At 41.2% G+C, this 27,866-nt stretch overlaps 1 protein-coding gene and 1 long non-coding RNA gene across 10 annotated transcripts; one reads left to right on the forward strand and one right to left on the reverse strand.

Moving 5' to 3' along the window:
• The first annotated feature begins 954 nt into the window (after window positions 1-954).
• LOC131135455 (target of Nesh-SH3) lies at window positions 955-27,727 on the forward strand. Of its 9 annotated transcripts, none has more exons than XM_058081303.1 (23): window positions 955-1,248; window positions 8,760-8,939; window positions 9,012-9,080; window positions 9,149-9,281; window positions 10,101-10,291; window positions 10,390-10,433; window positions 11,333-11,378; window positions 11,860-11,949; window positions 12,106-12,183; window positions 13,333-14,277; window positions 14,445-14,525; window positions 14,849-15,007; window positions 15,549-15,605; window positions 18,246-18,308; window positions 19,308-19,430; window positions 20,625-20,714; window positions 21,956-22,168; window positions 22,858-22,966; window positions 24,097-24,176; window positions 25,307-25,336; window positions 25,428-25,586; window positions 25,859-25,981; window positions 26,843-27,727. In XM_058081303.1, the coding sequence occupies exons 1-23, from the start codon at window positions 1,143-1,145 to the stop codon at window positions 26,956-26,958; spliced, it is 3,285 nt and encodes a 1,094-aa protein (XP_057937286.1). In that variant the 5' UTR covers window positions 955-1,142; the 3' UTR covers window positions 26,959-27,727. The 9 variants fall into 9 exon arrangements, with proteins under 9 accessions (XP_057937286.1, XP_057937287.1, XP_057937288.1 ...); XM_058081304.1 differs by having other exon boundaries at window positions 10,101-10,279; XM_058081305.1 differs by lacking the exon at window positions 15,549-15,605.
• Window positions 19,195-26,843, reverse strand: LOC131135458 (uncharacterized). The gene is made up of 6 exons (XR_009131595.1): window positions 26,600-26,843; window positions 26,118-26,189; window positions 25,826-26,018; window positions 25,007-25,095; window positions 22,841-22,949; window positions 19,195-19,438 (listed from the first exon to the last, which is right to left on the reverse strand). It is a non-coding gene; the product is annotated as an uncharacterized LOC131135458 (long non-coding RNA).
• Window positions 27,728-27,866: the final 139 nt, after the last annotated feature.

Consider the following 27,866-nt stretch of genomic DNA (forward strand, 5'->3'; position numbering starts at 1 on the left):
ACACATGCTAACTCGCAAACGAGAGCGCTAGCGACCTAAACGGTAGCCTTCAAGTTATTTCCTTTAAACTTAAATAGCCAAAAACTTACCACTTCCACACGGATAGGGAGGATAACTATTAACAGTTATTTAACCTTTAACATGAACATTAATCAAACGTAATAATTTTTTCTGGGTACATGATACCATACAGCATCCATATCAAACTTGCGTGGGCCGCACTAACATTAAACTTTCATATCAAGGCGGGGGCCTCAAACTAGTGTCCGGCGGGCCACATTGGCCCACGGGCTGCATGTTTAAGACCCCTGGAAAAGGTCATGTGACAAAAATCTCATAGCTCATTAACATTAAAGCAACAGACAAGGCTAGATTTTGTACAACATACTTCCAACACGCTATGGGACATCTAAATGGTATAGTATGGGAACTTTAAGAAAGGGTGTCCCTTGCTTCAGGGTCCCACGACAGCCTTGAAGAATCTCAAACTTGTAAAATTCATCCACACACCAGTCCCACGTCTTCAAAATCTGGCACCCAACCACTCCAAAGCACCTACTATCTGATGCCGCCATTTGTTAACCATGGTCAAAGCGTTAAAAATGTGACCTGTGACCAAAGGGCCTGCTGGTTCGCGGTCAAGCCCTTAGGCACATCACCTTCCCGCCCTCAAATTGCTCATTCGTTAAAATAACAAATCACGACCTTTGCACATCTATGCAGACTTCTCATAAACTTAGATTATGTGTCTTCTGAATATGACAAACACTCACTCACACACACACACACACACACATACAATCAGAACGGGAAAAGAATGAAAACAATGACTGGTGTCAGAGGGCCTCTGCTGCAGATGGAAAGCAGAATTGGTGTGGACACACCAAGAATAAGAAGGAGGTGGAGGGGGGGGGGGGGGGGCGAAGAGAAGGGCGGGAGATTTTGCCAAACTCCCTTTCAAGAGAAAGCCTCCCTCTGACCCCTCCCCTCCATCAGGGAGGTATAGAAGGTGCAGGAGCATCCAAAAGGTCCAGTCAAGTGTGCTGCACTAGTCCTAGAAGCTTCTACAGAGACTCTCCAGCAAGCCAAGCAGCACCACATCTTGAGCCATTCATCTTCATCGAGACTTGAGAACAGCAATCATGATAAGGATGCAGCGGCACTCGCACGCCTTTCTGGTCCTCCTCCTGGTGGTCTTCATCTCCGGAATGGTTCTGTCTGGTCCCTCTGTGCCACGGAGAAGCCGAGGTAGGACATGTCTTCCTGTTTTATGTCTTATCTGGCTAAGTGATGTAAGCAAATGTTTGGTCCTGAGACTGAGATTCCACCTGTGATTGACAGAACGTTGCTATAGTCACCGTTTGATACATAGCTCAGTTTAAGGTCGTGGTTCATGGTTCATTTTGCGTGCAGCACGTAAACACAATGCATTAAAAGGTCCTCCATCGATGCTGAACAATGCAGTAACAATGCAATGTTTGTTTACATTTCATAAGTGTTACTAAACAGGAGACTTTACTGACAGAAAAGAACGTTCCATCTCTGGCTAGTATTTGTTTACAGAGTAGTTACACTACCTTAATGTACGCCTGTACTGTACCATAAAATCAGATGACGTATACATGCACATGGGGTTTCTTCACCACTTCTCTTTAAAGTTGCCTTCATGGGAAACCCTATAAATGTGTTTTTTTATGATGTACATTTCCGTGAAATGAGGAGAGCACAGACAGCTGTTGAACGTCCCAGGTCCGTTTCAGGTTGTTACTCAAACGTGTCCCTCGGGCTATGGGGGTGAGAGGTTAAACTTGCAGATAACCTTGCGGGTCGAAATTCCCCAAAAACGGTCACCGTAGGATGATGGGACTTTAAAAACTAAAGGATACACAAACAAAAGTACAGCTGTTTCATACAGATGTTACATACACTTTGTACTTCGGTACAAGGTGCATTATTTAAAAAAAACAGACAAAAAAAACCTTAAACTGTATTATGGAAAGCAGGAAGTGAACAAATGTAACGATGAGCCAATTCAAGAAACAATACAAGCAGTTGATGTTTGCTAAATACAAGGATGAAGAGCCTTGAACCAGTCATGATGTGCTATATATATCACTATATTGACAGTTACTATGGTAACCATTATGTCATAATATACCTCGTACCGAAGTGCAAGGTATATTATTAAAAAAAACAACAACCTTAAACTGTATTATAGAAAGCAGGAAGTGAACAAATGTAACAGTTACTGATTGTAAAAGTACCAGATGGAGGGGTAGGATTTAATAAGCTTTGCTTCTTCCTACTGCTTTTGGACATGTGTAACTGTGAACTTATTATGGGATGCATTCAATTCTAATCTCATGCATGTTCAAATGAAATAATACCATTACCATTACTTTGTCTCCATTCTGCAACATTTTGAACATTAACAAAGATTATATAATTGAGTCGCTGATTGGCAATTTTGGTAAAATTGTGGTAAATTTTGGTAAACGCACCATTTCTCATGGTATATATGTTCAAGTCCACTTGCTCAAGGAAGTTGGCCTAAAGACAAGTCACGGTGTGTAGCTTTGGAGTGTAATGTTTTCTTTGTTTTTTTTTTTTTACATGTGTTTCTTGGATCCAACATCTGTTTTTTGCATCCAACGCATTATGTAATAAAGTCTGTTCATTCTAAAAGGGTTTTGCAGTAACTTGTGCACCCTGCACGTTTCAGAAAGCATTTTTATGACAGCATATTTTCTCAAGGGAGAATAAATACATAGTAAGAAAACATGTATGGCTTTGTAGCATGGTGTGGAAATAATGTAGATAGCTGGCAACACAAGTGACAAGTGGGTACCAAGATAATTATTGCGTATGGTCTTGGGTTGCACGAATCTGCTTGGCAACTGGGGAGCTGCGGTTCATTAAGGGAAATCCCAACATGTATTGTGACATTCCAGCATGGGACTTCCAAGCACACATCCAAGCTGTAGCGATGGAGTGGCTAAGTATGTCTCCTCCACACCTGAACCCAATTGAGGGCATCCTCAAGTGGAAGGAAAGAAGGTGGATGAGTGGAAGATGTCTAACATCCACCTGCTCCACTAGTGATGTCATCATAGAGGAGTGGAATAGCATTGCAGTGATATCATGCCGACTGTGACACGTGTGTGGATGATAAAAATCTATACTGATGTATACAAGCAGACCAGGGTTCAATTCCACCCTCGGCCATCTCTGTGTGGAGTTTGCATGTTCTCCCCGTGCATGCGTGGGTTTTCTCCGGGTACTCCGGTTTCCTCCCACATTCCAAAAACATGCTAGGTTAATTGGCGACTCCAAATTGTCCATAGGTATGAATGTGAGTGTGAATGGTTGTTTGTCTATATGTGCCCTGTGATTGGCTGGCGACCAGTCCACGGTGTACCCCGCCTCTCGCCCAATGAATGAATGTATACAAGCTGAACACTCATCCACGTTTACTGTGTGTTGTACTCTCATGTTTGTGAGATACTGTTCACAATGTCACATTACATGTTGGAATTCATCTTTCCCTCAACAAACCACAGTGGCTGGCAGCACTCATGCAGCCACAGACCATGACGCTACCACCATGACACAATCAGCTTGCTACTCACTTGTGTTGCCAGCTATTTATACAATAATGGCTATGTGGATAGTAAATCTATACTGATGGACAAACCTTAAAATACAGCAACATTGACTTTCTATAGTATTTTACAAAAATCCAGTCTACATGAGCATCCATCCAATGGTCCAAATATAGTCACTCATTCCTGACATCCAATCATTTAAACCACGGTATCCCAGAAAACAAAGTGTGACATCACCGTGTTAACTTTCACAACAAAAAAATTATTTACGACTGACCTACATTAGGACCATAAAAACAAAACTGTCTTGAATCCCGCCAAAACAAAACCACAGATCACTGAGGAAAGGAATGATAAAGATAGAAATATGAAGACAGCAATGACAGATTAAGGGTTGAGGATACAGAAGATGAACTGGGGGGGAAACAAGAGCATCATGAAGATTAAAAGGAAAGATGGCCACTTCCACAAAAAGGATGGATGGATGCCACTGGGGGAAGAGAATACATCTGTTGCTCCGTCAAATTCACGCAAAAGTGTGTGAAAGCATCACGGAGGCCGCCAAGACTGGAAAAGAAAGTACAATCCCTGGCACGTGGTGAGACCTCCTGGCATCCCCCCCACAAACCCAATCATGCAAGGTTGGATTGTTCCATAAATTCCCATTTCAGCTAATGTAGGTCAAATGAGCCGCTTACTATCTCTGTTTGCGTTTACACTTGTGGGTGGGTGAAAGATACTTGGTGCAGTCCGCTTAGTGTAAACACTGGTATTTTTAGCCATAGCTGCACAGCAAAGAACATCTGCACAAAGTAAACACTTGACCGGACATCTTTTGCGACTTCTTACATGAAAAAAAGTGTTTATTTTTATATTTTGTAATATTTACCCACTCATGGTTTCACTAAAAGAATCTTAAATATAAGTAGAACCTTGGTTAACAACATTGTACTCTAACCGAAACAGATGCTAACCAAATCAATTGTCGTCATAAGAAATAATGTAAATCCAATTAATCCGTCCCAGGAAGACAAAAGTGTTTAGTGTTTATCATAGACAAGTGAGAGCTGACTTCCAGTTCTGGTTGCCATTTTGGTAACAAGCTAAGGATGCTAACAAGGACAATTAATGATAAAAAATACTTTAAGAACACATGCAGTGTATTAAAAACACGACCTCCGGGCCGACTTTAACTGAAACAGATGCTAACCAAATCAATTGTCGTCATAAGAAATAATGTAAATCCAATTAATCGACATTAATTAAAACACATTAAAAGTGTTTACAAGTGATAAATGAAGAAGGCGCTGATCTCGCTGCCATATCGTGTCTTTGGGAACCATTACATCTTCAATGAAGGTAAAATTAAACCCTCCATTTGTCATTTATATACATTTTGAATTGTTTTGCGGATGTTAAACTGTAATTGTAAAACTAAAAAAAACTTCAATTTGGAGTTGCCAATCAACCTAGCATGTTTTTGGAACGTGGGAGGAAACCGGAGTACCCGGAGAAAACCGACGCATGCACGGGGAGAACATGCAAACTCCACACAGAGATGGCCGAGGGTGGAATCGAACCCTGGTCCTCCTAGCTGTGTGGTCTGCACGCTAACCACTCTACTGCCGTGCCGCCCCAAACTGATATTATGACCAAAGGCACGCACTACTAGCATGACAAAAACACCAGTATCAATGCTAAGCTAACTATACCATAGAGTGCAGATGGTATTCTTTTCTATTTCTGGTCTGAACCAGACCATAGAACCTCAAATGTGAACGCAGCCTAGATGATCCTCAAGCATCTGTGCTCTAGCTGGCACAAGATCCAGCAAGATTCTTCACACTTCATTGCTTTGAATGGAGACGGCCATAAAACATCTGGTTCCACATAGTCCCAAATCTTCTATCCACCGCTTCATCTTCCAGGACGGCTTGGTTTAATTGATTTAAATGCTCACGCATGTAGGTGATATAGTTTGTTGGGCAGTATAAGGAGTTTATATACCCTCATTGAGCGCATTTATGAGAGCAGATGTGTTGTTCTGACCCACTAAAATGACCACAAAACCTCTTTGGAATTATTTTAGAACAACAATCCACTATATCAGTCATCAGTGTACTTCATGTGATCTCTCTGGTGGTTGGTGGTTTGATAATACCACACAATAAACCAGCATGGGACCAAAGCACCCTAGGGTTTTCACATTTGAACAATAACTTTACACTCTGGTTTAATGGTGACGTTTTGTCAACTCCCTTTCCCAGAGGTTCATGCATCACCACCAGATAACGTCCCTCCTTGGAGCCAAGTCTGTGTCTCCAGTTTGAGGGTGTTTCTGCTTTTCGAGCCAACAGCATGACCTCTTCCTGCTTACGCACCCAAAAAACAAGATGATCATAACAATTCTGGGCTGTTGTTTATTGTGTAATGTTGCACGTTGATCAGCGACTAATTAACTAGAATTATTAATGTGTACTAAACAAAGACCAAAACAACATCAAATTGAAAACACAAAATCATATGTTAAATAGCTGCGATCATCTTTTTAAGTTTTTAGTGTAGTGGTCAAGTTTTTTCAGCAATCACCCAGTAACTAGCATTAGCTTCATTTTTGCAACTGCAACATCAGAGTAAAATAAATGTCTTTGTATCGTAATTTCCGGACTACAAGCCTTTTTTCACAGGCTTTTAACCCTGTGGCTTTAAAAATGATGGGGCTAATTTATGGCGATAATTAATAATGTCACATGTAATCACGTGTTTTGAAGTCTTATGCAGTGATTGTGTTTTGATCTGATAAATCCTCAATAAGTTTGATCAAGTGTAGAATTACTACGACTTCTGCTGTTGAACTCTGCTGAAAAAAAAGTAACTAACATTAGCTTCATTTTTGCAACTGCAACATCAGAGTAAAATAAATGTTTTTGTACCGTAATTTCCGGATTATAAGCCACTACCTTTTTTCACAGGCTTTTAACCCTGTGGCTTTAAAAATGATGGGGCTAATTTACGGCGATAATTAATAATGTCACATGTAATCACATGTTTTGAAGTCTTATGCAATGATCGTGTTTTGATCTGACAAATCCTCAATAAGTTTGATCAAGTGTAGAATTACTACTACGACTTCTGCTGTTGAACTCTGCTGAAAAAAAGCATCTTGCAAGTGACTCTGGGAACACCGAGTGTAGGTAGCGTTGCAAGGTTTACAGTGTGTCTTTCCGTGTCTTATAATATGGACCGTGTTTTTGCTTATTGACAACGCCTTATGTTGTAAGTAATTGTCGCTATATGACATGCATTTTATAAACGTCACACCATAGACTGCTTTTGCTGGTTTCTGTTGCAAAAAGCCGAAGCTCAGCTGGTGGGTTTCATGCATCTTCTTTGCAGGATCCCTATGTAAAAGAGGCTTATGAATCACATTATTTTTTATGAGATTCTGAAGTAAATCTAGAATGTAGCATCTGCAAATGCTCCACTGAGACAAACATAATTGAGATGAAGTGTGCACATATTTGGGGATAGACAGTGTTGACACGAAAAAAACCCATAATAAAGCTCCAACGATTAAGGCGAATTATGAAGTTTTAGAGGCTTGAAGGATTGGCGAGTAGAATTCTATGGGGAGAAGTGATAAACTTGCAATGCAATTTGGGCACCATCCAGCAGGGGGTTAGGGAGCCCCAAGAGCAAACTGCAACAATGTGAGTTCTGTAGCTGATGGATGATCGCAACACCAAATTCACCTTACTCTGGAAATATTGATAAGTCTAAAGAGTTCCTAAGTGGCCTTTGTGAGCCAAATGCTCTCAGGTCCGAGCCAGTGCTTGCTTGTACTGGATTAAAAAAAAAAAAAAAACCGCCAGAGGTTTCATGATGTTTCCTACTCCCTCAGCCAATCTCACTTGTGCTTTTGTAGGAAATATTGATGGAAGAAGCGAATACAAATGCTTTGGATTGAGTTTTTGTTAGGGAACACATAGCTGGAAAAGCAAAGGGGGTATTTTTGAAATCCAGGGCTTCCCCCTTCTCTGTTTGCAAGCGGTGTCTGGCAGATACTGGCGTTATTCGGCATGCAAAGTTCCACTATTTCATTTCGTGCTGAGCTGGAAGCCAAAGACATGTGCTTTTGGAGAGGTTATTGTTTATAGTCTTAACTACAAAGGATGGAGGTTAAAGCCCCTACAGGCTCATCTGTCACTCCAGTGCTCATCGAAAGACCATAAAATCCACTAATTGCTACGTTGTCAATGTTGATTTGGAGAAGATGGAAGAGGGCAGACCAACAATCCTCCCCCAACCCCCCCCAAATGAAAAAAAACATGCAGAAGTCATGCTGGTGATTTATAAGTCAAGACTGTCCGAGTGTTTTGATGTATAATTCAACTGTCAGTCATAAATCAGACTGATGACCCAGATTCACTCATCCGAGCATCATGAGGAGCTTCAATCATCAATGCCTGCGTTAAATTAGCTCGTTTCTGACATGACCCAAGATAATACAATGTTGACTGTGCCATGAATGAGTCATGCGATAAAATGAATTCGCAAATAATTCAACCAGAGTCCGTTATTAATGGTTGCTTTGGAATATAAAAAGTCCTATGTCATTTCATAATAGCGGTTTTGGCTGTCATGTTTCTACATTTTACAGACATTATTTACATTTACTGTACAATCAATCTATAATATGTAGACGCCAATGTATAATACTGGATTGATAAGATGTTATTTTTTTAAATGTCTTTCATGTTTTAGTTGTCATGGCAACCTGTTGTAAAGTATCTGTATGGGTAAACAAACTTCTCATGATCGACAAAATTATCATATTGATCCCAAGTCAGTGTTTTCTTAATACGGTCGTCGTATAGTGAATATCAATAAAGTTATACATACAAACTACCAGGTCAAAGCATTTGTCTGCAAGCTTTTCTCCCGATCACTCACACATACCAGTGACCAGGAGAGACACATAGACACGCTAGAAGAAAGTATCCCAAATCTGTTAGCAAGTTAGCAAACAACAGAGAAGGAATTGTGACGCTAATTTGAAGTCATCAAAGAAATAGATCTTTTTTTTTTACTGTAATGTACTACCATTTTGGATTTATTTGGTGTTGGTAGTCATGTTATCTCTTGCATTACCAGTCAGACGCCAGAACATGAAGGTCCGAATCAACGCCACAGGCGACACCATTGTCATGAAGTTTGTTCGCCCCAACACCGATACCAAGCTGGAAGGCTACATCCTGGGCTACGGCAGCAGCATGTTCTCCAAACAGTTCATTCCCTTGCCGGAGAATGGACAGCCTTATGAGACTGAGTTTGGTAAGGGCGACTACCATGCATGTAGGAAATTAATTTGTCTCCTTAAGCCAAACTAAGTGTTCTGTCTTTAAGATGCCGAGCCCAAGTACCTGATAGCTGTCCAGTCCATTCCAACCAACGACGTTAAAAAGCATTGCACAGGTGACGATTCTATACTGTACGTCAAAGTGGCATTGAGAAACACATTGAGAACGACTATTTACCTGCAGGGAAAGTGGAACTAGAGAAACCGCTGCACTTGGTCATCGGGTCGGTGACACCCACCTCAGTGCTGTTGTCCTGGGGGACCCTGCTGAAGACTCCCTATGAAGGCAACATCATGAATGAATGTCTGGAGGATGGGTAGGTTTACATATCACTCATATGCGCCTCACAAGAAGGCCAGAAATATTTCAGTATTGAACAAAGCAAAATTTGTTCTCAATCAGATATCACTCCACACTCTTTATTGCTCTCTGGTTCTACCATATCTTACTTATTATGTGGAAATATGGGCTAATAACTATAAAAGCAATCTTCACTCGCTAAATGTACTGCAAAAAAAGTCAGTAAGGATAATTCATAATGCCGCCTACAGAGAACATACTAACTCCTTATTTCTAAAATAACAAATAATTAATTTGCTGATATAGTTAATCTTCAAACAGCTAAAATAATGCATAAGGCTAAAAATAACCAATTACCAAAAATTTCATCCAATACTTCTCTACAAGAGAGGAGAAATATGACCTCAGGGAAGGACTCAATTTGTACTTCGGTAAGTGATAAAAAAATAAATACAAATTAAAAAAAAACAACTTAAACTATATCAGGAAAACAGGAAGTGAACAAATGTAACAGTTACTGATTGTAAAAGTACCAGATGGTGGGGTAGGATTTAATAAGCTTTGCTTCTTCCTACTCCTTTTGGACATGTAAAACTGTGAACTGATTATTATCATCTTGAACAATAAACTCCATCTACAATCCTTTGTTTCCCAATGACACAAAAGTAGTGGCGTTTTGTTCTAAACACTTAGGAAGACATGTTAGCATTCATTCAATACAGATATGTTCAAACTTTTATCATTAGACAAATGATTCATGGACAATTAGTTGCCCGGTGGCAATGTTTTTCAACTGATCTTGCTTACATTTGCATACAACATGTTTTCCGTCCAGACACTACACGGTGCGTTATCGGGAAAGAAACAGGAAGTGGAACTACCAGACCTGCCCGACGAGTGACACGGTCATTGACAATCTCAAGCCCAACACCGTTTATGAGTTTGGTGTCCAACCCACCTCTAAGGACAAAACCGGATCATGGAGCAAGCCGGTCCTTCACAACATCAGCTCAGGTGGAGTTCAAGGTTTGAGGCCCCTTTCTAAATTGCATTCAAATTTAATTAGTAATATATAACAAAACAATTACATACAAGCCAAGAATCATTGTATTTTTCATTTCCAGAGAAAGTCATCAGGAAAATCTTCAAACGTCCCATCAGCCCTGTGGTAAGCATCCAAACTGTATAAACATTTTGAGGTGATACTTGGTGTAAAATTGTATGCAAGTCTCGTCTTAAAACCCACTTTTATTCTCTGGCTTTTAACTCGGAGTTAGTCGTATGGTCCTGTGTCTTTTAGTTCTTTGTTTTTATTGTAATTGGTTTTATTTTTCATACTTTTATTGCTTTGTTTCTTGTTTTTAATATTTTAATATCTATTTTACTATTTTATTTCTTAAATTATCTTTCAGTTTTGGATTATTACTTTTTATTTTTACTAGTCTGTGCAGCACTTTGGAAACTGTTTATAAAATGTGCTATATAAATTAAGTGGACTGGATTGGATTGTAAAATGTTTGAGAAATACTAAAAGTATTAGTATACAGAGTCAACCCAAACTATCTCACACTAAGTTCTGAATTAAAAAAAACTCAGCATTCTAACTCAATATCGTAACTCAGTTGTTTTATTATACTGGGCTTATAGCGTATCAATAAATCAAAGAGCTTGGTTAGATGGGGAGGCTGTATTGTGAGTTCCTGAAGCTACAGTAATGGGAATGAACAGCTCAGCTCATAATAAACATCTTCAGGAACAGTGAGCGCATTTGGAAGAATTAACATACTCGCTGGGGACGTGTCGTACTTTTTTTTGTTAATTTTTTTTGTATCCGTATGCTATTCTCAGGGTTGTTTGCCTCATTAATTTTCCTTCCAGCATCTCAATGGAAATTGCGTCAGTGCAGCCAGAGCGGGACAAGCCAAGACAGACTGTAGCGCGCCTCAGAGCTGTGTTTGTTCCAATGTAAAGCCATTTTGTGTCAGGAGGGATGCTCTGAGCTGCTTTTGGTAATGATGGTTTTTTTATATGAATGTATGATTGACACGTTCCGTCTTTGTCCACTAGAAACCCATTGGGCAAGGTGCACATTTCCCGTTTGTTCCTCGTCACGGTAAGATACTTAAACACTCGGTACTTTTATGTCTGTAAAATGTCTGATGTTTGAGTCTGTGCACTGGAACAATACAATATTGTGTATTACTGCATATTCCAGTTACCAGAGAACTAGTTTCTTACAATACAATGTAGACTGATACCATAGTATTATATTTTCCTTTGCTGAAATAATGGTCAACTCACCTTATACGCCATAAGCTAACTCACAAAGGAAGCAGCTTGGTGTAAAACGTTTGAGAACCACTGTTGTACAAAATTTTGAATATAAAGCGACACAATGTATAAACTCTGTTAACAAAAACTACCTCAATCTCTCTTTTTCCCCCTTTTATTGCAGCACTTGAAAGAGTTTTCTCCCACACCTTATACACTCCCATAAACAAATGAGCTCACTTTCTAGTTTCTTTTGCAGGATGGTGAACTGAACTTCTGTGCTGGCTTCTTGCCGTTAACCTCTCGTCCTTTGCCTTTGCTAGTTCTTCACAATAGGACGCAGGGCAGACTGCCCCTCTCCCGCAACATAACCCCAAAGACAACAACAACAACAACAACAACTACAACTCTTGGTAATTCATTTTGCGGAGTATGATCTCAGGGATTCCTCCTCAGGGTTACTCCTCAAAGTTGCCTTGAAATTCCTTAAGGATTCATGTTCTCGATGTAAAACAACAAACATCAACAAACCTAATTCCACATGATCTAACATGCACTATATTTGTCAGCTCCCACCACAACTACTAGACAGGAACCCCTGTCTACCCCTGGACCCGCGGTGCCTGTGACCACCAAAGAGCCATTCGGTAAATTGTCATTCAAGTTTGTTTGAAGAAGAACCTGTGTGGTTCTTTATAAGGACTGGACAGATGCGACTAGTTGCTAAGGTTGGCATCTCAATGAAATGTTTATAATCGGATTTTAGGGTTTTGCTGTGTTTTTTAATTTATCTTTACAGATTTGATTGATTCAAACGACTGAATCAGGTCATATTGTAAACCAGACTAGTCATAGGATTGAGGTGAAGCAGCCCGAGAATACCGTAGTACCTGATACTTGATACGCAAACAGCTATGTTCGAGGGGACCTATTATGCAAAAAATATTCGACCCTTTATATTGAGTTGTGGACTCCCACAAAGCAGCTGCACACAATGAACTTTCTATATCTTCCAGAATCTGCACCTATTTCCTTGGATTTGTGCTCCCCGCCAAAATGGTCTGATTTTATTTATTTTACCCATGGCCTGCATCCGGCACGCCCACTCTGCTGTGATTGGTCAATAACTACAGTACACACTTTGTCAGAGCTCAGAAGCCGAACGTGAGGGTGCCGCGTTTATTAACTGCAGACAATCTTGGCGCAACATCGGTAGTGGACATGTGATAATTAAATGTTTTTTGTAGGACTACCAGACATCGGTGACCATTGCGGTTGTCTTACCTGGCCTACAGTCACACCCTTAAGAAAGCCTGCTACTCTGTGACATCACAAAAGAAATGTTTCGCAATACCCTCTAAAACCAAGCGTTTTGAGCCATCCCAAATGTCTTTCAGGGCTCACTTCTAAATGCGCAAACTCATTATCTGAAACTTTGGCATCATTTAATACAACATTCTAACTACATTCATAGATCAGAAAAGTGGAAAATAAACATAATAGGTCCCTGTTAAAGGATAATAATACCCGAGAACCCCGGAGAAGTACGGCTTACATTTCAGGCCATGCGTTATTCTAGGCTTGGGATTTAATTTCATCAGCTTTGCAAATTATGTTTTAGGATTTTTCCTCTAAATTCCTTTCTTTTGGAGTCCATCAGCCAAACCTCAATCAGTGACTCAATAATTAATCAAATCTATCTTGTGTGATATTGGTAAAGACAAAGTGTAACTCAACGTTTCTCGCCTTTGCCTATTCAAACTCACATTTACTTCTCTCTCTGACACACCACCCAGGAGGAGACCTCTTCAAATCTGTCATCTCTCTTTCCCGTGGGCTCCCCTTAGTTCCTATTCTCCCACCTCCACTTCAAACTGCAGCTACTACACCTTCTGTACCAGCCCCAAAGCAAAACGGTGGACAATCACCCCGATCCTATGCCCCGACCCCGTTAATACTCTACCAACCACCACTGCAATCCAAGCCCAGACCCCAACAATCTCAACCAAGTTCTCAAGCAAAGTCTGTACCCCGACTTGAACCAAATTTGGAGCCACCTCTGCAGCCCGTAACTTATACACCAATTCCAAACCATTATCATCAAACATTGCGGCTGACAACCCAGTCAGAAACCCAATCAACACAGAAGACTCAGATCGAATCAAAACCTCAGACAAAGCCACAACCTCTATCTCCACCTCAGCTGCATCCGACAACGCTGCTCATAAACCAATCAAAAACAGCTGAAGTCTATCCAAAAACATCCCAACCGACACAGCAGCACCTACCTTCGAGTAACAAAATACTAACAGCGCAAATCTTACCAAAACAACCATCCCGGCCTACTCCGAACAGACAAATCGAAACGCAGTCTCAACCCATGGTTTATTTTCAGACCACACGAAGAACAAACTCCCCAGAACCTCAACCAACAGCTAAAAAAGTTTGGTCTGGTTCTTTAAATCCCACGGAACAACCTGTGTCCTCGTCCAAAACACAGCCAGGTCAGCAGGCAAAGTTCCAAAATCCAATAACCAGAACCAGTAGCCTACCACAAACACTTGCGTCGTTCCCTTCTTCCCGGACCAAACCCCCTTCTACATCAACAACGTATAGTCTACCCCAATCTCAATCCCAACCGAAGGCGATTCCTGCCCAAGCAGAAGTGCAACCTGGAATTCAGTTTCCACCACTGGGCAGGACTCATTCAGGTCCCACCGAAGTCATTCCAGATCCTACTGGTAAAAACACCCACTTTCCATACCTTTAATGTAGCATACAAATTGTTATGATTACTGAACAACTGTTTCTAATTGATAATGCTAAAGGATCAGCAATATGGAGTTGCTGAATGTCAAAATATGACAACCCTTTAGGATGTACATGAAGTTTTTTCCCCCCCATACAGCTCGTCCTAGTCCAGCGGAGAAGGGCAACCCTCTACCAATACCAGACTTGGACGCAGAAGAGGCTAATAGTTACAATCTTGGTAAAACACCGCAATAAGCCAGTCCCATTATCATCACTGCTTTCGTTAAAACCCACCATGTGACACCCAGTTGCAGCTAATGGATGACAATCACTGCTTCCCCATCATCCATCTTCATCATCACATCAAGCCACCAGAACCTTCTAACACACCCCCACACCCCTTCCCACCGGCTGCCGCCCACTTACAAACCATTTCCATTTCACTCCTTGGTCTCTTTTCTTTACATTCTTCTCACCGATGTTTGTCATTTTGTTCCACTCAGGTAAACGCCATCAAAGGGATCGCAAACCTTTAACCGACTGCTTCTCTTGCTTATCTAGGCAACCGGAGGAAAGCAGAGGGTTCTCCCGTTAGCTCCTCAGCTGCTCCAGTGGGCAGAAACACAACTTTTTCACGCCTCCGGATCCCACCTCAATTAACTCGCAATGGCGGAAGATCATTCTCCACCTCCTCCCACAGCATCTCCAGGACACCTGGGGGTAATGGAGAACTCTTCTTCCTCTGTCTTCAGAGTCACCAGCTACCTCTTGGTTGGCTTTTGTGTTTTTCTTCTTACGTTGCATTTACAGAAGACTGCAGACGAAATCCTGGTTTAGCGTTTGAATGCTTAGACTGGAACGCTCCTGCCGACTATCTATGTCTGATGTCTTTCTCCTCTCTTCACGCCGCCACTTGTGATATATTTGACACCTCCGCCATGATGTTCGTTCAGCATCGTTAATTTGATTCACAGTCCCCCTCTTCTTACTGGCGATGTGGGATGTCTGGCTAGGACACTCCACATTTTACACCTAGCTTGCCAAACCAAGCACAGCGCCGGTCCCTTTTTTCCCCCCTCTGTTTGTATCATCCTTTCCTAAACATTTCCCGCAGACTCCTCAGAGGAGTCGGAGAATGAGAACGTGTAAGATTAATGTCGTTAAATAGCCGTGCCAGTTCCAATTTTTATCGAAAAAGTAGGTCAAAGAAGGCGCACATCTCCAGCTTTGTTCCACTGATGACTTCTTCTCCCTCCAACAGCGCATCATAGGAGCAATGCTCTTCCTAAACCTGGAGCGTGGCCCAAAGAGAAACCTGGTAAAGACTAACAAAGCCTTTCAGTGTTCCACATGCACTAACCCACAAGGCACTGTTACAGCTTGTCATCAATATCATCATCATCATCATCATCATCATCATCATCATCATTGCACTGAGCTGCGCTTTTTTTTGTCACAATCCACTAATGCTTGCCTTTCAGACCTTTGCGTTTTGGTGTTTTGTTTTTCATTCATTCATTCATTTTCCACCGCTTATCCTCATGAGGGTCGCAGGGATGCTGGAGCCTATCCCAGCTGTCTTCGGGCGAAAGGCTGGGTACACCCTGGACTGGTCACCAGCCAATCACAGGGCACATATAGACAAACAACCATTCACACTCACATTCATACCTATGGACAATTAACCTAGCATGTTTTTAGAATGTGGGAGGAAACCGGAGTACGCATGCACGGGGAGAACATGCAAACTCCACACAGAGATGGCTGAGGGTGGAATCGAACTTGAGTCTCCTAGCTGTGTGGCCTGCGTGCTAACCACTCGGCAGTGTTTTTTTTTCTTCCTTATAAAAACCCTTAATTCATTCATTTTCTACCACTTTTCCTCACGAGGGTCGCGGGGGGTGCTGGAGCCTATCCCAGCTGTCTTTGGGCGAGAGGCGGGGTACACCCTGGACTGGTCACCAGCCAATCACAGGGCACATATAGACAAACAACCATTCACACTCACATTCATACCTATGGACAATTTGGAGTCGCCAATTAACCTAGCATGTTTTTGGAATGTGGGAAGAAACCGGAGTACCCGGAGAAAACCCACGCATGCACGGGGAGAACATGCAAACTCCACACAGAGATGGCCGAGGGTGGAATTGAACCCTGGTCTCCTAGCTGTGAGGTCTGCGCGCTAACCACTCGACCGCTAACCAGAGACACATTTTCAAGCTTCGAATTCGGGATGGACCACTTACCATGCAGGCCCAATATACAGTACAGTCCTATATGTATATACTAAAAGTTTTATAATCACAAAACAAATGGTCAAATTTGGACAAAAACAGGTTTATGACGGCCATGTTTTCTTTTTCTACAATGATGTTCTTGTCAGTCCCCTAAAAGTGTGTACCAAATTTTTCAGTAATTCTGCTATAAACACTCGGACGTTACTGTGGATGTTGTTCCCATTGAACTTGTAGGGTTTCACTTACGCTAACATATGGTTTATTTGTCAGAAAAGTAATAGCAGTGTATGAGTTGCACGTTTTGACTAATTCCCCCTCCTTTTGTGTGCAGCATAGTAGAGTCAGCAAGAATAGTAGAGTCAGTTTAAAACACAAAAAATTAGGACACTGTCATGTGACTGTGAGATGACCGTATTCAAATGAGTTGGAATTACACTGAGCACAGGTTGTTTTTGTTGGTAAAATCTTAGCTTTTGATTCAGCTGGTCCTGTTGTGTATAATTAAGAGTCAGCCAATCTGATGTCTGGATGTCTGCATCATGCGTATTAATAATAATGCATGTCACTGCTGCCGTGGTTTCAAAGTGAATGTCAATACTACCTGGAATGACGTTTATTTGATTCTATTAGCCTCCCAGTAACACCTAGAAACAAAACAACTTTTAAAAAGACACGCAGGGGAACTGCCAAAGTCATCTCAAGACGACTAAATAAATGTTTTTAATCCCTTTGGATCTTTTACAATTGCACAGTCACACTGTATTTATCTTTGTGATAAGAGAAACAAAATAACCAAAAGGAGTGCATTCTCGGGACGTGAACCCTCAAATTGAGCAACTCCAATTAAGGAACTGTGGAGGCAAGCGTCCATGAAGTGTTTCTCACTCTGCTCCCTTCTCTTAAGATATTGCATGATTTAGTGAAGATGTGCTTTAACACAACAGAGTAACAATCAATCACGGGTTAGTTGCAAAGCTGTTTCCATTACAGGCCTCGCACTCACGTCTGGTTACATGTGCATCATCAATCAAAGCCTTTATGGCCTTCAAATGAGTGACGACAACTTTGTTCTATTCTAGGTTATGCATATCTGTGAAAAATGTGCTTTTTTAATAGAAATGAGTCACCCTTTTAAAAATTATTAACTCGACCTTATTGCTCTCTTTTTTGAAATTGTTAAGCCAATTTTCACGGTTTATTTAACACTGAGTGGGCGCTCTTTGCAGCAGCATTTGTAATATGCCTGGCTTTTATTGAGGGATGGGCATTTAGTATATTTATGATTTATGGTGGTCTCATCAATCTAGCACTGTACACACATTATGGATATATATTGATCAGAATAATGTTGCCCATGCTGTGCACTTTGTCAGACAGTTGAGACAGCGCCTCTACAGGTTGCCGCCAAGTAGTGCACCCCATTTCACAAACTGGACATAATAAATAAATCGATGATAATGCCCATCCTTAGCTTTTATTGTTGCTTTACTCACATCTCCTCCATGAGAATTCATTTTTTTACAGCACTCCTCTACTGCTCATCTCCATCTTTAAATCCATCAGTGTGACCTTCTTCTCATCATGATTGCACTATTTCAACATTAACCACCACCCGTTTTGTTTTCAGTTCTCAATCCACCTTCCCTCCCGCACCGTAGACCACCTGACTTTTCACAATTATTTTCAATGCTCTAATGTTTCCCTACTATTCTTTGCAGTTCTGCGTCCGTCTATTCCTGTCAACAAGAGACCCAACCTGGTGGGAAAACCTAATGACCACGGTGAGGGTGACACTATTCAATGATACAATACAGTGATATCAACTACTTTGACTTGATTGCATTAATGTGTGTTTATCATGCAAACAATACTCATTAACGTGGGGAACACGTAAAAAGTCTAGCTGACTGATGGATAGTTCTCAGAGCTAATTTAAGACGTGCAGTGAAGCCTTTTTTCTTTTACAAAGCTATCAAAGGGACGGCTCATCTAGCCAAAGAGGGTATCGTTTCCAAGGAGGCTTTTTCATAATGCCACGAAAACATAAGAACTATTTGAACAAACCCTTTTGTCAAAAATAAAGCAAACAAGTGAGCGAGATAATCGATTTTTTTCACCTCCGGTGCTCATAAACAGGCTCACAGGACATATTACTTTTAGTTTTAAGTTTCAGTTTTAAAACGTGATGTAATAATGACTTAATAATCGTATAATAATTAACCTGCAACAAAAAAAATGCACCTATTAAGGACATTATACATACTCTGGGGCCTTTGACTTTCAAGAAACTTGCTTGCACGGAAAAATTGTTCTTGTTTGTCAGTCCTGAATGAATCAAAGCCATTCAATCCCCTTCATTATTTCCCAAGCACCACGCTATTAAATTATTGTCTTCTTACCCTTTCACCACGATTTATTTAATCTGTTTTGCATGTCTTACAAGTGACCACAACACAAGACAAAATGTACTCGCAAAGACATGCATGCAATGTGTCCCATAAAGGCACCAAACGAACAGCTCTGTTCACTTTTGTCATTTTCTTGCCTTGTTTTTCTGTCGTTGTTGTCTCTCATTGAGCTCATATGTGCAATAGTGCATGGGTGGCAATGAGAGGACTTTAGAGGAAGAACACCCCCCCTCTCCACCCCCACCCAGACGAGGTTACACAACATGGAATGTTTTAGCACCCTGCAAGGACAGCCAGCGGCGCAGATGGATCACAACTGTGTATGAGTCACATGAGGGTGAAAAACTGACCTCCTCCTCCTTTTCCCCTCAGATAAACCCATGGACCTCAAACAAGGCGACAAGGAGTCCATCTTGAAGCCTTTCCCCTTGGTCACGTCCAAGCCTAAGCAGGAGCGCAGACAGCAGACTACCACCACTGCCCCGTTGTTAAACAGTAGGAAACTACAAACACAAATCACAAAGCATGCATCAAAAAAGGCATAATAAAGCATAATAATAAAGCTGGAAGGGTGGCACAGCGGTTGAGTGGTTAGCGTGCAGACCAGGGTTCAGTTCCACCCTCGGCCATCTCTGTGTGGAGTTTGCATGTGAGTGTGAATGGTTGTTTGTCTATATGTGCCCTGTGATTGGCTGGCGACCAGTCCAGGGTGTATCCCGCCTCTTGCCCAAAGACAGCTGGGATAGGCTCCAGCACCACCGCGATCCTCATGAGGAAAAAGCAGTAGAGAATGAATGAATGAATGAATAAAGCTGGATTGACACCAACAGTTAAAGCACATTCAAAATACACTGTTTTAGTTATTATAACTTATATTTCTCCATACAAGTATTAATATTTTATACATGTTTTCACCTAATTAGAGACCCTTTTTAGAGCAACTATCAGGAAACTCAGTGGTTAATTGAATAGAAGTACTTGGTAATTGGAGCATTTACAGTAAACATTTTGAGTATGTGTGTATTTGCATAAATATGTAATTTATTCATTCATTCATTTTCTACCGCTTTTCCTCGCGAGGGTCATGGGAGGTGCTGGAGCCTATCCCAGCTCTCTTCTTGGCGAGAGGCGGGGTACACCCTGGACTGGTCGCCAGCCAATCACAGGGCACATATAGACAAACAACCATTCACACTCACATTCATACCTATGGACAATTTGGAGTCACCAATTAACCTAGCATGTTTTTGGAATGTGGGAGGAAACCGGAGTACCCGGAGAAAACCCACGCATGCACGGGGAGAACATGCAAACTCCACACAGAGATGGCCGAGGGTGGAATTGAACCCTGGTCTCCTAGCTGTGAGGTCTGCACGCTAACCACTTGTCCACCGTGCCACATATGTATTTTAATGTGTTTGTATTCAAATTAAGAGATGTACATGTGTTTGTGCCATTCCTCGCACCCCCTCCCATATGGATGACATTAGCGGCATGTATTGTACCTGTAATCCAAGAAGGGAATGAAAGATCATTGCGTTTGTAGAAAAGTGCAGATTTACTGTAGCAGTTGTTGGGCTGACAAGTAGCTGATGCACGCCAAGACTATTGAAAATAAAATCCTGACAGAGCATCCTGCCAGGGACTGTTGCTGGCACACCAAACTAACTCTTTTGCTTCCTTTTACAGGCAGCCGTTTTGACATCAATGAAAACTCGTCCATATTTAGGCCCCTGCCCGCATCGGATGTGGACATTATGGGCAAGAAGCGCTACGTGGGTAAGAACACACTATCTCAATTTAATCTTTCAGTATATAGGCTCTTTCACACAAGAACCCTTTGGTACCTTTTTTAGCCTTGGTGTCACGTATGTGAATACAGTTAAATAAACTTGGATGATACTCAAACAAATCAACTGACCAAATCAGTTTTGTCCCACAGCTGCAAAATAGTGATCCAACTGTAGCCTGGAGTATGGAGGCTAAGACATACCAAAAGTAGCCTGATCTTGCATTTACCAAATATGGTAATTACTGCCAGTAAATCCTAATAATAGCTATAATAGTGTGTACTGTTCCCTACCAGTGTTTAAAGGTCACCATAAAGCTCTGATTGATACCATAACATTGAATCATCCATACTGGCTTCAATTATTGTTACCATATTGATATTTTGACACATTTGATGTATGTTCGAGAAAAGGCAACTATGCTATCTTATATTATAGACAGATGTAATTTTATATAATAGAGTTATAATTTGAACCTGTTTGTTGATATCTTGGGTTAAGCTACTTTTCATTGTAAGTATCCAATTTAGTGCTTCAGTGCTAAATCGGCCCATTTAGTAGTTCGTAAACAATGGAGGCCAGGTAAAATATACTTAAATATGTCTGTATATTTGTTGGCAAAGTATCATTACAAATAACACTAGCATGAACTAAGTACTGTAATCATAGATGTTTATTTACCGAAAGCGCAAAGAGGACGGAATGTGAAATGAAGAAATGTGAAATCTCGTAGAAAATACTTTTCCTTTTTTTAAACATAAACAATGATTTGGACTGCATGAAAAACATAAAGAAACACAGCACTCTCTGACCCTGTGGTCATTTATTCACTTTTATACTCTAAGTATAGCGCACGCTACAGTAGCAGCAGAACCAATGTCGTTATAGCCGTAATTAGCAAACTGGCCAGTCAGCATTAATAATATTTTCTATTATGTTTACATTCTTTTACACTATGTGTGTATGGTTGTGGCCCTGCCTCCAGCCAATGAGACTGAAAGGCCGTGTTTAATGGGCCAATGCACAGAGTGAACTCTCTTCCTGCCTTTTTGGCGGCGAAAGAAGAGGAAAACAGACATGCACGCACAGAAGCTGCCAAATTAATCGAGTTCATTTTCATTTATTGTGTTATTAACTCATTAATTTGTTATTCTCCCAGGCCTAGTGCCTATGTTGCATTTTTTCGTAGCTAGAAATCTTACAATATGCTCCTACTGTACATGTCCTCAGCTCCCCATGTCATCTACAAGACGGATAAGAAGCCAGATGAGCCGTGCTCCATCACTTCCTCCCTGACTTATTTCCCCGACGAGGAGGACGGTGGCGATCAGAATGTGACGGCGCCCCCCCGTATACCGCCCTCCAACCTCACCGTGGTCACTGTCGAGGGGTGCCCCTCTTTTGTCATCCTCGACTGGCAGAAGTCTGACAACGAAACCAGAGGTAGGGTGAGGTTATTTCTTTTGTTGTTTACTTTAATTTGAATTGTTGTATGAATAGATGTTAAATTTTTCATTCTTGTATTAATATATCTATATATTTCATGATTTCATGTTTATTTTATGTTTTATTATATTAATAGATGTACATTGTCATAATTTTCTACCATCTATTAGCTAATTACAATTTTAATTACCGTATTAAATATACAGAGAGTGTTAAAGGTAACATTTCAACTTTCATAAAAGTGTAAAAATAAGTTAACCGCTGCAACAACATGAGCATATTATGTATATAATCCATTAATATCATATTATAATATATTGTTGAATTAATTTATTCTTAATTAATAAGGATACAGATGCACGGTAGTCGAGTGGTTAGCACGCAGGCCACACAGCTAGGAGACCTGAGTTAGATTCCACCCTCAGGCATCTCTGTGTGGAGTTTGCATGTTCTCCCCGTGCATGCGTGGGTTTTCTCCGGGTACTCCGGTTTCCTCCCACATTCCAAAAACATGTTACGTAATTGGCGACCATAGGTTTGTCTATCTGTGCCCTGTGATTGTCTGGCGACCAGTCCAGGGTGTGGACAGCTGGGATAGGCTCCAGCCCCGCCCCTGCAACCCCCGTGAGGATAAGCGGTACAAAATGAATGAATAATAAGGATACATACGGTTTTGCCTTGATCAGAGTATGAAGTTGTGTCAACCGCCAAAGGACCCAATGGAGAGGAAGTGTCCATACTGACGACGACAAACCAGACGCACACGGCGGTGGAGAATCTAAAACCAGAAAGCAGGTATGTGTGAGACAATACATAAAATATTTGAATCAATTAAATTCAATTGGGGGCTGCACGGCGGTCGAGTGGTTAACGCACAGACCTCACAGTTAGGAGACCAGGGTTCAATTCCACCCTCGGCCATCTCTATGTGGAGTTTGCATGTTCTCTCCGTGCATGCGTGGGTTTTCTCCGGATACTACGGTTTCCTCCCACATTCCAAAAACATGCTAGGTTAATTGGCGACTCCAAATTGTCCATAGGTATGAATGTGAGTGTGAATGGTTGTTTGTCTATATGTGATCTGTGATTGGCTGGCGACCAGTCCAGGATGTACCCCGCCTCTCGCCCCAAGACAGCTGGGATAGGCTCAAGCACCCCCGCGACCCTCGTGAGGAAAAAGCGGTAGAAAATGAATGAATGAATGAATGTGTATCATGTATGCATCCTGATGAAGTAACAGTCAAAACATTAGCGCACTAGCTGGTTGCAACCAGTAGAGGTGCTGTTATTTCACTTGTAGTTAAAGTGCAAACCTGCATGTTGGCCACACAGTCAGTTTGGTGGTGGTGGTGGTGTTTTTATTTATTTTAGCTATTTTAGTTACATGGTGAGCAGCAAATAAAGACCATAAGGGTTTGCATGCATTCTGCACCCCTTAGAACAGACATTCGCAATCTAGTTTAACTGTTGCGTTTGTTTCCTTTCACCTTCCACTGCCCTTTAAAAAACTTTCATCCATCATGGTGATGGATTACACTTCATATTTTACCAGCAGTTTTATCTTAAGGAAGTAAGTGTCAAAGTTTCCAGCGCTGATAAACTAATACAACCTCTTCCCACACAAGTTTTATGTACACTAGTACATGAAAAAAAAGTGGGGTTTTTCATTTGCATCTGGAGTTTTAGAACTCATCCCCATGGGATACTTTTTGTTCAGGCTACAGCACTGCCAGAATAGTTTTGAACGCAGCACGTGGAATAACGATCAGCTGTTTGACTGCAGAATGTGTGACTCACATCAACTGGTTCACATTGGCTCCCAAATAGTGACAAGTCAGGGTGGGGGACTTCTGATGGAAAAACTGTACCTAAAGTTGGGTTCATCCCTTGGACTGATTGGATTGTGTCTGCCTGCCTTATTTCAGTTACGAATTCAAAGTTACACCAAAGAACGAGTTGGGAACGGGACCATCCAGTGAGCCGGTGTCGTTTAACACGGAATCAGGCAAGTTGTTTAAAGTGTTTACTATTTAAAGTGTTTAACGTGCATACTATCCAATCAATTAATTAGCAAGTCTTCATTGAGTAAAGCCATTTAAACCAATTCCAGACTTATTGCGGGTATTGCAAAACAAACTCTGACACTGGTCATACAGGGAAAGAACAGCCTGAATTAGCCGGTCTGGTACCAACGCCTTGTCCAAGTCCATAAAACACATACAGACTGGTTGGACAAGGTGTTGATTGATTGTGTACTGCTTCCCCCTCCTGAGACGGTGGATGGCGGTCCAAAAAGTCGTTCTCCATAGCGTCTCTGAACGCCTCCCATGCCTACCGATACCTGTTAGCTGCCTTTGGAGTACCATAGGCGAAAAAGGCTCAATAGGATCAAATTGACAGCATCCTTCACTATTTGGTGTCCACTAACGGATTTTGGGATTACTAGCACGACAGGCACAGACCACATCATGGCCACAGTTCGGTTCAAACAATGGAGGCAAGGAATATGGCACATTTGGACTCAATTACCGTCACGTTTCTCTGAACACGGTCAAAGGTCTCACAGAGGTGGGAGTTGAGACTCCTTCTGAGAAGAGGACTGTGCCAGATGTTCCCAGCAGACCCTCACAATGCTTTTGGGCCCGCCTGGTTTCACCGTCATGCTCGGAGTCAACCCGCCACCATGTGGTGATCAGTTGACAGCCTCTCTCTTCACCTGAGCGCCCAAAACATGACGCTGCAAGTCCGAGGACACCACCACACAAGAATTACCACGCCTACCCGTCCCCTTCACTGGTGGCAACATCAGAGTGGAATAACGTATATCTCACCCACCTTGAGCACCAGCTTCCCAACCCGAGAGATGACATTCCAGCCGATGATCGGACTGGCAAGGTTCCTGCTTTCGGCCGCCACCCAACGCGCTGAAGCGAGAATAGCATGTTTGAAAAGTAGTCAAGGAATAAATTATTAGACCACTGACCAATTAATATTTTTTGATGATGTTTTCGTGATCATAAATACATTCATAAAAGGAAATGCCATTGTTTATGTACATTTATTTCATTGTATTTAAGCACGGATAACTGAATATACAGTATGTTATTTACCAACAATGTCCCTTTCTCCATGTAGCGGACCCACGAGTGAGTGAAAACGTTTCAGGTGAATAGAGTCTCTTCTTTTCTATTCATTTTTAGCATTATACTTTCACATAATTGTATGTTTAATAACTATGTAAACTGTTGCTTTACAGGAAAGGATGCCATCTGGACACAGTTCCCATTTAAGGCAGACGCCTACTCGGAATGCAATGGGAAGCAATATGTGAAGAGGACTTGGTACCGAAAATTTGTGGGCATCCAGCTGTGCAACTCCTTGAGATATAAGATCTACTTAAGCGACTCCCTGAATGGTAAATAATACTTATATAAAATGATAGTACTGTATACTAGGGGTGGCATGAGACATCTTAATGATAATACACGTAATATGGAAGCGCACGGCAAACTATTCAGCTACTATATCCAGCTATTCGCACTTGTTCACTACTTCCTAGTGTAGTACAGTAAGCATGATGGGAACTGTAGTTCTCTTTACTGTATGTATTGACACGGAAATGCTAATCTAGGACTGGACAAAGAAAAAATGTACCTGCCACCAAAAGACATCTTCTGTGTCCTGCAGGGAAGTTCTACAACATCGGGGATCAAACGGGTCACGGCGAGGACCACTGCCAGTTTGTGGACTCCTTCTTGGATGGAAGGACGGGGACGCAGTTGTTTGCCGACCAGTTACCATCCAGGCCAGGTAATGAGGACTCAAAGATGCCAATTTGTTGCTCCACCTGCCAGTTATTAAGCATAACAGCCATGTTGCATAATAGCAATCAATAAATAACTTAAATGAATCCACACAAAAACAGATGGTCAAATTGCTAACTTACAGGTACTGGTCAAACAATGTCACTAATGCGATTATTCCACCTGCCAGTTATTAATGATAAACACCACCTGGCCTATTAAAAATAGACAGGAAATAAGTCATTACATCATAGCCCATGATACAATTGTTCATTCAGCCTACGTTTGCGTCATAAAATAATTAATGCGATTTCTCCTGTAACTAGTTATTGATAATAACTAGTTATTATACTTTTATAATAGAAATAAACAGAAAGATTCAAAATCTTACTGTATGGTCTCACACTAAACGGACACATAAACACTATGTTCGACTGCTCCCCCTGTTGGCTAACTCATGAACACTATGTCTAGCTCCTCCGACCAGTTATTAATAACACCACTTTGCTTTACATAAATAAACTCAAAAACTCATGAAAACGTATGTCTAGCTCCTCCAACCAGTTATTAATAACACCACTTTGCTTTACATAAATAAACTCAAAATGAGCGACAAAGTACGCACCTCATTGAATTAATTGCTCCTCCCGCGAGTTAATAACCACAACTGTGTACAATATAAACAGTATTCTTCAAAGTGGGAAATGTTGCAGTAGTACAGTATTGTATACTGAAGACTATAAATTTGGTTTGGTAAAGATTATTATTGCTATTAGTAATAATTCGCCGGGAGCATTCTGATAGAATATCTCTTGCTATTAACTCCAACAGTGTACAGTAGTTCTCATTCCCGCCTTTTCCAATGCAGGCTTCTTCCGGGCGTTGAGACAAGAGCCGGTTAGCTTCGGCGAGATTGGTGGAAAATCGCATGTGACTTACGTGGGCTGGTACGAATGCGGCACACCCATACCCGGCAAGTGGTAGGATCCATCCACCTCAGGGCCCTCCAAGGAAGGAGTTTTTCAATAAGTTTTCTGGAAGAAGAGTGCGAAAAAATGTCCGACCTGATGAGGATTTGGGGCCTCTTTTTCACGCTACCGTAGACAGTACTGATTAGAAGGTGGTGTCTATTAGGTATGAATGGCTTCAGGAAAAACAACCCCCTGATTGTTGTATAAGCGTGGATGAGCGAGTGGCCAAAAATGTTGATTATACAGAGAAAAAAGTTGGGAAGCTGGCTCCCAAAATGTTTGTATGGTACTATTTATCAAAGGAAAAAATGTGTGCTTGTATTTTCCAGGGTATAAATACTTCCCAGTACTTGCAAGGCTACACACACACACACAGAAACACACGTCATTTCCATATAGACAAGGCGCCACTCACATAGTGACTGTACATTTGGATGATGTAAGATACAAGTACATGTGAGACTGACAGATATCTGCTCCTGTTCCTGAGGAATTGCTGGCAGTTGCACAGTATTACACCGTCCTTGTTTATATATATATGTATATGTATATGGTGTCAAATAGTCTATCGGGATCACAGATGCATTTGAACAATGTAGAGTTTGAAGGATGTGCTAACATGCTAACTTGTTTTTGTTGTTGAAAATTACATGAAAAAAAATTGTTAAAATGACCATGAAATGACAAATGTATGTATTCAAACATTTTTTTTTTTGCAAACTGTACATAAACTGTCCCGTTACTTCTTGAAAATATTTTTTTGTGGCAACATGTAAACTGTTTTCAGCATTAAATCTTGTTTTGATATTAAACAACTCTAATTCTATTTTTTTTGCATTAAATGAGAGGTTTTTTGGGTAATTGTTTTATTTTGCCGTCAACACTAGCAATTTTTCAACCCTTTGTATTGAGTTGTGGACT

Source organism: Doryrhamphus excisus, chromosome 9 (assembly GCF_030265055.1).
Source record: "Doryrhamphus excisus isolate RoL2022-K1 chromosome 9, RoL_Dexc_1.0, whole genome shotgun sequence".
In the NCBI taxonomy this organism is placed as follows: Eukaryota; Metazoa; Chordata; class Actinopteri; order Syngnathiformes; family Syngnathidae; genus Doryrhamphus; species Doryrhamphus excisus.